The sequence below is a fragment of the Salmo trutta genome, chromosome 13 (genome assembly GCF_901001165.1).
Source record: "Salmo trutta chromosome 13, fSalTru1.1, whole genome shotgun sequence".
Taxonomy (NCBI): Eukaryota; Metazoa; Chordata; class Actinopteri; order Salmoniformes; family Salmonidae; genus Salmo; species Salmo trutta.
In genome coordinates, this window is record NC_042969.1 from 34,934,565 (window position 1) to 34,947,582 (window position 13,018).

At 52.5% G+C, this 13,018-nt stretch overlaps 1 protein-coding gene and 1 pseudogene across 2 annotated transcripts; both read left to right on the forward strand.

Moving 5' to 3' along the window:
- Positions 1-201: 201 nt before the first annotated feature.
- LOC115204901 (pre-mRNA-splicing factor SLU7-like) lies at positions 202-2,147 on the forward strand (annotated as a pseudogene).
- Positions 2,148-6,164: 4,017 nt separating this feature from the next.
- Positions 6,165-12,985, forward strand: c1qtnf2 (C1q and TNF related 2). Of its 2 annotated transcripts, none has more exons than XM_029771968.1 (3): positions 6,165-6,312; positions 7,849-8,118; positions 11,756-12,985. In XM_029771968.1, the coding sequence occupies exons 1-3, from the start codon at positions 6,204-6,206 to the stop codon at positions 12,403-12,405; spliced, it is 1,029 nt and encodes a 342-aa protein (XP_029627828.1). In that variant the 5' UTR covers positions 6,165-6,203; the 3' UTR covers positions 12,406-12,985. The 2 variants fall into 2 exon arrangements, with proteins under 2 accessions (XP_029627828.1, XP_029627827.1); XM_029771967.1 differs by lacking the exon at positions 6,165-6,312 and adding an exon at positions 6,352-6,878.
- The last annotated feature ends 33 nt before the right edge of the window (positions 12,986-13,018 follow it).

A 13,018-nucleotide genomic window follows, 5' to 3' on the forward strand; every position in this document is an offset into this window, starting at 1 on the left:
GGGAGGCGTCGCTGGAGGCCCCGGGCTGAGGAGCGTCGCTGGAGGCTCCGGACTAGGAGGCGTCATAATCGGTTCAGGACTAATGACCGTTGCTGCTGACTCCATGCCATGGATCATTTCTATAGGTTCCGCGCCAAGGATCATCACTGGAGGCTTCTTACCTTAGATTCTCACTACAGGTGCCGGGCCATGGATTATTCCGACAGGCATCGTGCCATGGTTTATCCTTACAAGCTCCGGACCATTTAGAATCCCTCCAGGCTTCTTGCCAAGGATTCTTTCCTCAGGTTCCGGGCCATGGATAACTGTTATTCCTGTGTGTTATGTTCTGTGTCTCAGTACGGGGGTGAGGAGCACCTGGACACCCCCACCCCAGAGAGCTGCTGCTGCTGGCCCAGACTGAGGACTATGTGGAATACAGTCGTCATGGTGCCGTGCTGAAGGGGCCGGAGAAGGCTGTGGCACGCTCCAAATACGAAGAGGACGTACTCCTTCAGAACCACGCGGTGAGGCGTCTAGAACCCACTAACCCCGTAGAGAGGAGCACAGCCAGAACGTTCTCTGGTTAGACAGGAACCTTTTGGAGTGTTCTTGAACAGCCCCCTCGTGGAGGAGCACAGTGCTAGTATTTTACAATAACAATTTGAGTCTGCAAGAACTTTTCCAAGTCTAAAAAAATAAATAGTAAAAGACAGTATTAATACTGTACAGTGGCATCTATTCAGATAAGCATACTTAGTGGTTTCTGTGTTTTTTGTTTGCCTTGCAGTGTATCTGAGGGTCATACTGGAGAGAAAGCTGCTGGGGCTTCAAGTGCTGCCACTCCATGGTCAAACAGAGCTACTGCACCGTAGAGGCTGGCATCAAAACTACGGTCCGTATTCTACTATTCATCAGTCATGTTTGAGCCTTTGGGTAATGTGATTTCCATAGTCGATTATAAACACTGTTTTTTGTGGGGGATGATTGACAGGTGTCTACCCCTATAGAGCTCCTCTGCCTGTGTTCCGTTTGAGGAGGGACTGGAGGAGGAGGAGCTGAAGACTCTACTGGAGATTCACAGGGAGATGCTAAAAGAGAAGAAGAAGAAGAAGCACGGCTCAGACAGCAGCGGCTCGGATGAGGAGAAGAAGAAACTGAAACTGAACCAGGTGAACTTTGACTTGCGTGCATGCCCATGTGTTTATGTACATGATAGTAGGTAGTCAGACCCCTTGGCCTGCGTGTATTCCTGACTATATCTCACCCCAAAACCTCCCCCCTCTCTCTTTCGCTCTCTCGCTTTCTCTCGCTCTCGCCGGCTCTCTCTCTCTCGCTCTCTCTCCCCGGCTCGCTCGCTCGCTCTCTCTCTCTCTCTCTCTCCTCTCACTCACCCTCCCTCTCTCTCCTCTCACTCACGCTCTCTCTCTCTCCTCTCACTCACCCTCCCTCTCTCTCCTCTCACTCACCCTCTCTCTCTCTCTCTCACTCTCTCTCTCTTGCTCACCCTCTCTCTCTCTCTCTCTCTCTCTCTCTCTCGCTCAACCTCTCTCTCTCTCGCTCAACCTCTCTCTCTCTCTCTCGCTCAACCTCTCTCTTGCTCAACCTCTCTCTCTTTCTCTCTCTCGCTCAACCTCTCTCTTTCTCTCTCTCGCTCACCCTCTCACTCGCCCTCCCTCCCTTTCTCTTGCTCGCCCTCTCTCCCTCTCTCTCACTCACCCTCCCTCTCTCGCTCACCCACCCTCTCTCTCGCTCGCCCTCCTTCCCTCCCTCCCTGTCTCTCGCTCTCCCTCCCTCTCTCTCTCGCTCACCCTCTCTCTCTCTCCCTGGCTTTCTCTCCTGCTCTTGCTCCCCCCTCGCTCGCTCCCCTCTCTCACTCGCTCGCTCCCCCCTCGCTCGCTCCCCTCTCTCTCTCTCTCTCTCTCTCCGCAGGCTCTGGCTGCAGAGGACGTGCGTCTGAAGCAGGTAGAGGAGATGATGAAGGTGGATGAAGGGAAGTGGAAGAACAACAGCCTGCAGGAGATCAAGGAGCCCACGGAGGAGGAGATGGAGGCCTTCAGGATGAAACGCTCCAGGGAAGACGACCCCATGGCCAACTTCCTGGAGCTGGGACAGTGATAGGGACAACCCCATACTCTATGCTCGCCCCTACCTACAGTATACCCTCCACTCTCTCATCCCACCCCTATACCCTCTCCTCTCATCCTCTACCCTACCCTCTCCTCCCAGCCCTGTACCCCCTACCCTCTCCTCCTCTACCCTACCCTCCCAGCCCTGTACCCTCTACCGTCTCCTCCTCTACCCTACCCTCTCTTCCCAGCCCTGTACCCCCCTACCCTCTCCTCCCAGCCCTGTACCCTCTACCCTCTCCTCCCAGCCCTGTAAATCAAATCAAATGTATTTATATAGCCCTTCGTACATCAGCTGATATCTCAAAGTGCTGTACAGAAACCCAGCCTAAAACCCCAAACAGCAAGCGATGCATGTGAAAGAAGCACGGTGGCTAGGAAAAACTCCCTAGGAAAAACTCCCTAGAAAGGCCAAAAACCTAGGAAGAAACCTAGAGAGGAACCAGGCTATGAGGGGTGGCCAGTCCTCTTCTGGCTGTGCCGGGTGGATATTATAACAGAACATGGTCAAGATGTTAAAATGTTCATAAATGACCAGCATGGTCAAATAATAATAATCATAGTAGTTGTCGAGGGTGCAACAAGCACGTCCGGTGAACAGGTCAGGGTTCCATAGCCGCAGGCAGAACAGTTGAAACTGGAGCAGCAGCACAGCCAGGTGGACTGGGGACAGCAAGGAGTCATCATGCCAGGTAGTCCTGAGGCATGGTCCTAGGGCTCAGGTCCTCCGAGAGAAAGAAAGAAAGAGAGAATTAGAGAGAGCATATTTAAATTCACACAGGACACCGGATAAGACAAGAGAAATACTCAAGATGTAACAGACTGACCCTAGCCCCTCGACACATAAACTACTGCAGCATAAATACTGGAGGCTGAGACAGGAGGGATCAGAAGACACTGTGGCCCCATCCGATGATACCCCCGGACAGGGCCAAACAGGCAGGATATAACCCCACCCACTTTGCCAAAGCACAGCCCCCACACCACTAGAGGGATATCTACAACCACCAACTTACCGTCCGAAGACAAGGCCGAGTATAGCCCACAAAGATCTCCGCCACGGCACAACCCAAGGGGGGTTGGAGACCCTCTACCGTCTCCTCCCAGCCCCGTACCCTCTACCCTCTGCTCCTAGCCCTGTACCCTCTACCCTCTCCTCCCAGCCCTGTACCCTCTACCCTCTCCTCCCAGCCCTGTACCCTCTACCCTCTCCTCCCAGCCCTGTACCCTCTACCCTCTCCTCCCAGCCCTGTACCCCCTACCCTCTCCTCCCAGCCCTGCACCCCCTACCCTCTCCTCCCAGCCCTGTACCCCCTACCCTCTCCTCCCAGCCCTGTACCCCCTACCCTCTCCTCCCAGCCCTGTACCCCCTACCCTCTCCTCTCAGCCCTGTACCCTCTACCCTCTCCTCCCAGCCCTGTACCCCCTACCCTCTCCTCCCAGCCCTGTACCCTCTACCCTCTGCTCCCAGCCCTGTACCCTCTACCCTCTCCTCCCAGCCCTGTACCCTCTACCGTTTCCTCCTCTACCCTCTCCTCCCAGCCCTGTACCCTCTACCGTCTCCTCCTCTACCCTACCCTCTACCCTCTCCTCCCAGCCCTGTACCCCCTACCCTCTCCTCCCAGCCCTGTACCCCCTACCCTCTCCTCCCAGCCCTGTACCCCCTACCCTCTCCTCCCAGCCCTGTACCCCCTACCCTCTCCTCCCAGCCCTGTACCCCCTACCCTCTCCTCCCAGCCCTGTACCCCCTACCCTCTCCTCCCAGCCCTGTACCCTTTACCCTCTCCTCCCAGCCCTGTACCCTCTACCCTCTCCTCCCAGCCCTGTACCCTCTACCCTCTCCTCTCAGCCCTGTACCCTCTACCCTCTCCTCTCAGCCCTGTACCCTCTACCCTCTCCTCCCAGCCCTGTACCCCCTACCCTCTCCTCTCAGCCCTGTACCCCCTACCCTCTCCTCTCAGCCCTGTACCCTCTACCCTCTCCTCCCAGCCCTGTACCCCCTACCCTCTCCTCCCAGCCCTGTACCCTCTACCCTCTCCTCCCAGCCCTGTACCCTCTACCCTCTGCTCCCAGCCCTGTACCCCCTACCCTCTCCTCCCAGCCCTGCACCCCCTACCCTCTCCTCCCAGCCCTGTACCCTCTACCCTCTCCTCCCAGCCCTGTACCCCCTACCCTCTCCTCCCAGCCCTGTACCCCCTACCCTCTCCTCCCAGCCCTGTACCCCCTACCCTCTCCTCCCAGCCCTGTACCCCCTACCCTCTCCTCCCAGCCCTGTACCCCCTACCCTCTCCTCCCAGCCCTGTACCCCCTACCCTCTCCTCCCAGCCCTGTACCCCCTACCCTCTCCTCCCAGCCCTGTACCCCCTACCCTCTCCTCTCAGCCCTGTACCCCCTACCCTCTCCTCTCAGCCCTGTACCCCCTACCCTCTGCTCCCAGCCCTGTACCCTCTACCCTCTCCTCCCAGCCCTGTACCCTCTACCCTCTCCTCCCAGCCATGTACCCCTACCCTCTGCTCCCAGCCCTGTACCCTCTACCCTCTCCTCCCAGCCCTGTACCCCCTACCCTCTCCTCCCAGCCCTGTACCCCCTACCCTCTCCTCCCAGCCCTGTACCCTCTCCTCTCAGCCCTGTACCCTCTACCCTCTCCTCCCAGCCCTGTACCCCCTACCCTCTCCTCCCAGCCCTGTACCCCCTACCCCCTACCCTCTCCTCCCAGCCCTGTACCCCCTACCCTCTCCTCCCAGCCCTGTACCCTCTACCCTCTCCTCCCAGCCCTGTACCCCCTACCCTCTCCTCCCAGCCCTGTACCCCCTACCCCCTACCCTCTCCTCCCAGCCCTGTACCCCCTACCCTCTCCTCCCAGCCCTGTACCCTCTACCCTCTCCTCCCAGCCCTGTACCCCCTACCCTCTCCTCCCAGCCCTGTACCCCCTACCGTCTCCTCCTCTACCCTACCCTCTACCCTCTCCTCCCAGCCCTGCACCCCCTACCCTCTGCTCCCAACCCTGTACCCTCTACCCTCTCCTCCCAGCCCTGTACCCCCTACCGTCTCCTCCTCTACCCTACCCTCTACCCTCTCCTCCTAGCCCTGTACCCCCTACCCTCTGCTCCCAACCCTGTACCCTCTACCCTCTCCTCCCAGCCCTATACCCCCTACCGTCTCCTCCTCTACCCTACCCTCTACCCTCTCCTCCTAGCCCTGTACCCCCTACCCTCTGCTCCCAACCCTGTACCCTCTACCCTCTCCTCCCAGCCCTGTACCCTCTACCCTCTCCTCCCAGCCCTGTACCCCTATTGTCTCCTCTCACCCTCCTCTCAACTCAACTTGGAGCCAACCATCTCTCTTCATTTCATGTTTACCCCTCAAGTCTACTTTTCCTCAGATCATTGTAGTCAGTTTATATTATTAAGTCTATTAATGTGGTAGTAATGTTGTTTTCTTTCATATTTGTAAATATAGAATGAACTTTCAAAGGAGCGTATATTCAATAAATAGCCTGACTTCTCTTGGTTATCTCAGACATTTGGTGGAGTAAAGACATTTTATAGAAAACCAAATTGTATTCCCATTTGGTTTGTGAATTATTTTCTCATCATATCACTGAAAGTATGGGTGATGTAGGAGCTGCATAAAGAAAATAAGTTGGCTAACACTTTTGGTACCTAAGAAGTACCAAGCACTGTAGAAAAATGGTTGCTGATAAAATATTTAGCTTGACCCATTTATTTATTTAACAAGGCAAGTCAATTGTTATTTACAATGATGGCCTACCCCTCCCAAACCCGGACAACGCTGGGCCAATTGTGCACCGCCCTAAAATACCCGTCTGGTATTTAAATAAAAAAAGTTGAATGTTTTAATTTAACCTTTTATTTAACTAGGCAAATCAGTTAAGAACACAGGGTTGTGCTTGTCTCATCGGTGAAACTTAAAACAGGAGGGGGGGCTCCTCTACATGCATAATCATCTGATTCACAAACCACAATAAATGTAAACGGTCCGCATCTCTCTAGAAGAGTTCCACATTAACTGGTTCTTTGCATGCCCATTATTGTGAGGGCTCAATCACAACTTTAGCATGTGTTTTAGTTTGTCATGCATTTATTCTGTGAAGCATTGCACACAGTGCTTCCACCCTTTTCTTCCAGCTGTGAGATCTTGATGAGTTTTCTCCGGTTCTTGCCACGGTGTCTGGACACATCTGGTAAACCTAAATAGTGCACTTCTACTTAATTCAACTCACTTTTTGCATGGGGCTGCCTTGTATGAAGTTTGTTTTCCGATTTCTCCGTTTATGGGGATAACCTGTGAAATTGACGGTATACCGCCTATCAAAACATCCCCTAATGCAATTTGGCCCCTTGGCACAACTGTCTGTTGAAATGTCACATAATAACTGGTGGTGGGGGAAAAGAAGCAAAACCAATACATTCAGCTTTCATCTTAGACCTCGCTTACGTTATTTATTTACATTACTGGGGTTGTCAGAGGGTACGGTTGTTGAGTTGGTTGAAATGAATTACCTCATGGTGAAAGTATTTGTTGGCAGAGAGAGAGAGCTATTGCTGCAACAGGGTGGATGTTCATGTTTTGCGTTTGGGGTTCAAATACGCACAGGATTTCTTTACAATACTGTACGTCAAAGATGGTATTTCGACCTGACATTGGAGTATTATGCAGGCGGTAAGGTTGTGCTTCCGTTCTGTGGAACTGAAAGGGTTGGGCAACGCATAAAAATGCTGCTATTTATCAAGTGTATCTCTTCAGTTGGTGAGTAGCATACATGTTTTCTCTATTATTTCAGCATGTTCCCTAACGATGACTTAATGTGTGAGAGATGTTCCCTAACGATGGCTTAATGTGTGAGAGATCGAGAGCAACTCTCCATTACGCACAACACTTTGTTTTATAGTTGAACGGCAATGATATGCAAATTTGATGAAGACACAGCTAACATACTTTGTTGTTTAACTGTATTTTTCAGCAATGTTTACTCTGTGTTTTGATTTGTAGACGGCATTTGAATGCACGTCAATTAACATAGCCTTATCGGCACACTGCCTCATAAAGGTTTATGAAATCTCAGTTTTGCTGATGACAGCAGTGTGTTTGGGCTATAAGCCAGCTGTGTAATGCATCGGTGCTGTTTGGGTCAGCGAACCTCTGGCTGATGACAGCAGTGTGTTTGGGCTATAAGCCAGCTGTGTAATGCATCGGTGCTGTTTGGGTCAGCGAACCTCTGGCTGATGACAGCAGTGTGTTTGGGCTATAAGCCAGCTGTGTAATGCATCGGTGCTGTTTGGGTCAGCGAACCTCTGGCTGATGACAGCAGTGTGTTTGGGCTATAAGCCAGCTGTGTAATGCATCGGTGCTGTTTGGTTCAGCGAACCTCTGGCTGATGACAGCAGTGTGTTTGGGCCATAAGCCAGCTGTGTAATGCATCGGTGCTGTTTGGGTCAGCGAACCTCTGGCTGATGACAGCAGTGTGTTTGGGCTATAAGCCAGCTGTGTAATGCATCGGTGCTGTTTGGGTCAGCGAACCTCTGGCTGATGACAGCAGTGTGTTTGGGCTATAAGCCAGCTGTGTAATGCATCGGTGCTGTTTGGGTCAGCGAACCTCTGGCTGATGACAGCAGTGTGTTTGGGCTATAAGCCAGCTGTGTAATGCATCGGTTCTGATGATCTCTACAACCACAACTTTCCAACTGATGATTCCTAAATGCCTTCCTTATCTTTTCAGCTACCACCATGCTCCAGCTGTCTCTGATGGTGTGTTTACTATCCATCACTACCTCCCAGTCCCAGTTCCAGACTACACACCCCTTGTACAAGAAGGGCCACAACTTCACCATCCATTCCTCCCAGCTGGTGTGTAGTCTACCCGGGCCTCAGGGGCCCGGTGGCAACCCAGGGGCCCCCGGATCTCCAGGGACTATGGGACCCATGGGTACCCCAGGGAAGGATGGCCTGGATGGGGAGGATGGAGAGAAGGGGGAGAGGGGTGACAGAGGTAAGCATGATGGAGAGAAGGGGGAGAGGGGTGACAGAAGTAAGCATGATGGAGAGAAGGGGGAGAGGGGTGACAGAAGTAAGCATGATGGAGAGAAGGGGGAGAGGGGTGACACGTAAGCATGATGGAGAGAAGGGGGAGAGGGGTGACAGAAGTAAGCATGATGGAGAGAAGGGGGAGAGGGGTGACAGAAGTAAGCATGATGGAGAGAAGGGGAGAGAGGGGTGACAGAAGTAAGCATGATGGAGAGAAGGGAGAGAGGGGTGACAGAAGTAAGCATGATGGAGAGAAGGGGGAGAGGGGTGACAGGTAAGCATGATGGAGAGAAGGGGGAGAGGGGTGACAGAAGTAAGCATGATGGAGAGAAGGGGGAGAGGGGTGACAGAAGTAAGCATGATGGAGAGAAGGGGGAGAGGGGTGACAGAAGTAAGCATGATGGAGAGAAGGGGGAGAGGGGTGACAGAAGTAAAGTAAGCATGATGGAGAGAAGGGGGAGAGGGGTGACAGAAGTAAGCATGATGGAGAGAAGGGGGAGAGGGGTGACAGAAGTAAGCATGATGGAGAGAAGGGGGAGAGGGGTGACAGAAGTAAGCATGATGGAGAGAAGGGGGGAGAGGGGTGACAGAAGTAAGCATGATGGAGAGAAGGGGGGAGAGGGGTGACAGGTAAGCATGATGGAGAGAGGGAGAGGGGTGACAGGTAGCATGATGGAGAGAAGGGGGAGAGGGGTGACAGAAGTAAGCATGATGGAGAGAAGGGGAGGGGTGACAGAAGTAAGCATGATGGAGAGAAGGGGGAGAGGGGTGACAGAAGTAAGCATGATGGAGAGAAGGGGGAGAGGGGTGACAGAGGTAAGCATGATGGAGAGAAGGGGGGAGAGGGGTGACAGGTAAGCATGATGGAGAGAAGGGGGAGAGGGGTGACAGGTAAGCATGATGGAGAGAAGGGGAGAGGGGTGACAGGTAAGCATGATGGAGAGAAGGGGGAGAGGGGTGACAGGTAAGCATGATGGAGAGAAGGGGGAGAGGGGTGACAGAAGTAAGCATGATGGAGAGAAGGGGGAGAGGGGTGACAGAAGTAAGCATGATGGAGAGAAGGGGGAGGGGTGACAGAAGTAAGCATGATGGAGAGAAGGGGAGAGGGGTGACAGAAGTAAGCATGATGGAGAGAAGGGGGGAGGGGTGACAGAAGTAAGCATGATGGAGAGAAGGGGGAGAGGGGTGACAGGTAAGCATGATGGAGAGAAGGGGGAGGGGTGACAGAAGTAAGCATGATGGAGAGAAGGGGGAGAGGGGTGACAGAGGTAAGCATGATGGAGAGAAGGGGGAGAGGGGTGACAGAAGTAAGCATGATGGAGAGAAGGGGAGAGGGGTGACAGGTAAGCATGATGGAGAGAAGGGGAGAGGGGTGACAGAAGTAAGCATGATGGAGAGAAGGGGGAGGGGTGACAGAAGTAAGCATGATGGAGAGAAGGGGGAGAGGGGTGACAGAAGTAAGCATGATGGAGAGAAGGGGGAGAGGGGTGACAGAGTAAGCATGATGGAGAGAAGGGGGAGAGGGGTGACAGAGGTAAGCATGATGGAGAGAAGGGGGAGAGGGGTGACAGAAGGTAAGCATGATGGAGAGAAGGGGGAGAGGGGTGACAGAAGTAAGCATGATGGAGAGAAGGGGGAGAGGGGTGACAGAAGTAAGCATGATGGAGAGAAGGGGAGAGGGGTGACAGAAGTAAGCATGATGGAGAGAAGGGGGAGAGGGGTGACAGAAGTAAGCATGATGGAGAGAAGGGGGAGAGGGGTGACAGAAGTAAGCATGATGGAGAGAAGGGGGGAGAGGGGTGACAGAAGTAAGCATGATGGAGAGAAGGGGGGAGAGGGGGTGACAGAAGTAAGCATGATGGAGAGAAGGGGGAGAGGGGTGACAGAAGTAAGCATGATGGAGAGAAGGGGGAGAGGGGTGACAGAAGTAAGCATGATGGAGAGAAGGGGGGAGAGGGGTGACAGGTAAGCATGATGGAGAGAAGGGGAGAGAGGGGTGACAGAAGTAAGCATGATGGAGAGAAGGGGGGAGAGGGGGTGACAGAAGTAAGCATGATGGAGAGAAGGGGAGAGGGGGTGACAGAAGTAGCATGATGGAGAGAAGGGGGAGAGGGGTGACAGGTAAGCATGATGGAGAGAAGGGGGAGAGGGGTGACAGAAGTAAGCATGATGGAGAGAAGGGGGAGAGGGGTGACAGAAGTAAGCATGATGGAGAGAAGGGGGAGAGGGGTGACAGAAGTAAGCATGATGGAGAGAAGGGGAGAGGGGTGACAGGTAAGCATGATGGAGAGAAGGGGGGAGAGGGGTGACAGAAGTAAGCATGATGGAGAGAAGGGGAGAGGGGTGGACAGAAGTAAGCATGTGGAGAAGGGGGAAGAGGGGTGACAGGTAAGCATGATGGAGAGAAGGGGGGGGAGGGGTGACAGGTAAGCATGATGGAGAGAAGGGGGAGAGGGGGTGACAGAAGTAAGCATGATGGAGAGAAGGGGGAGAGGGGTGACAGAAGTAAGCATGATGGAGAGAAGGGGGAGAGGGGTGACAGAAGTAAGCATGATGGAGAGAAGGGGGGAGAGGGGTGACAGAAGTAAGCATGATGGAGAGAAGGGGAGAGGGGTGACAGAAGTAAGCATGATGGAGAGAAGGGGGAGAGGGGTGACAGAAGTAAGCATGATGGAGAGAAGGGGGAGAGGGGTGACAGAAGTAAGCATGATGGAGAGAAGGGGGAGAGGGGTGACAGGTAAGCATGATGGAGAGAAGGGGGAGAGGGGTGACAGGTAAGCATGATGGAGAGAAGGGGGGAGAGGGGTGACAGAAGTAAGCATGATGGAGAGAAGGGGGAGAGGGGTGACAGAGGTAAGCATGATGGAGAGAAGGGGGAGAGGGGTGACAGGTAAGCATGATGGAGAGAAGGGGGAGAGGGGTGACAGAAGTAAGCATGATGGAGAGAAGGGGGAGAGGGGTGACAGAAGTAAGCATGATGGAGAGAAGGGGGAGAGGGGTGACAGAAGTAAGCATGATGGAGAGAAGGGGGAGAGGGGTGACAGAAGTAAGCATGATGGAGAGAAGGGGGAGAGGGGTGACAGAAGTAAGCATGATGGAGAGAAGGGGGAGGGGTGACAGGTAAGCAGGGATGGAGAAAAGGGGGAGAGGGGTGACAGAAGTAAGCATGATGGAGAGAAGGGGGAGAGGGGTGACAGGTAAGCAGGGATGGAGAAAAGGGGGAGAGGGGTGACAGAGGTAAGCAGCATAATGGAAGCATCAAGGTAGTAGCCTGGACTGGGTCTGAAACCGAGTACTGTAGTACAACTCAAGGCTGAGTTAATTAGCCCACTGAGCTGAAGCCTACAATATAGGCATTACCTGTTAGCCCACTGAGCTAAAGCCTAGAGGCATTACATTTAGGAGCTAACATGAGTCTTTACGTCTCAGGCAAAGTTGCTCATCACGCTAACCACTTTACCAATCTTATAGTCCTTGATATTGCTTCCTGTGTTAGCTATAATGTTGTGTTACAATGCAGTACACTGTATTGTGAGCTGTCTGGTGTCAATATATGAATGTAAAATAGCCATGACCTGTCTCTGTCTCTTTCTGATCTTTAGGTGAACAGGGGAGGTCTGGGAACCCAGGTAAACCCGGGGTTAAAGGTCGTGAGGGAGTGGTGGGCAAGCATGGACCCCGAGGGCTGAAGGGCGCACGTGGGGCCCCAGGTCTGGCCGGGCTGGGGGGCACCAAGGGGGAGATGGGGGACGCAGGTGAGACAGGGGCTCCTGGGGGCTGTAACTGCGGCACCAACTCAGCCCGCTCCGCCTTCTCTGTTGCCATGACCAAGAGTTACCCCAAAGAGCGTCTTCCAATCCGGTTCAAACGGATTCTACTCAACGAAGGGAACCACTACAACGCCACGACTGGGAAATTTGTCTGCTCTGTCCCTGGAGTCTACTACTTCACTTATGACATCACATTGGCCAATAAGCACTTGGCGATCGGGCTGGTACACAACGGGCAGTACAAGATCAAGACGTTTGACGCCAACACTGGGAACCACGATGTGGCGTCCGGTTCCACGGTTCTTCGGTTAGAGCGTCAGGACCAGGTTTGGCTGCAGATCTTCTACTCTGAACAGAATGGGCTATTCTATGACCCGTTCTGGACAGATAGTCTGTTTACTGGGTTCCTGATCTATGCAGACCAGGAGTATCTGAACGAAGTGGACAGGAAAGCCAATGAGGATTCATCACCTTCATCCTGATGGGTTGAACTACAATGGCACCAGTTTTTGCTTCCTTGCCCATTTGGGAAGAAAATTCTGTCTGTCATCATTGAAATCATAGCTCAGCCAATTTATACTCAGTTTGGGGCAATGATACAATTCACTTTTTTAGAGAACATTTTAATAGGCCTTCTGTATCATCTTTGCATATTATTGAAAAAGCTATTTCCTATATTGACACCAGGTGGCACTGAGTCGTCTGTTGCCCAGCTAATACTCATTGCTTATTGTTTATGAACAGAATTGCATTGCATGTTATGGCTTATTGGATTGTTAATGGTGGAGGGAAATGAGGGAAAGGATTTTATTTTCACATTCAATCATTTTTGGTCCTGTTTATATTCAGTAATAAGGAGATGTTCCTAAATGCAACTAACCCTCTGTCTAAATTACATGAGAATGCACTGTTAGTGTTACATGTTATTAAAAATAGTTTATTTTGTGTTATAAATCATATTATAGTACATTTTACTATGTGCTAAAGGAAAACGTTTTTTTTACACACGTCACTAGAGAAAGTTTTTATAAAGTGATTTGCAATAAAAACTTGATTTAATCATCTCTACAGTACTATCCGTTTTTAAAATGCCAG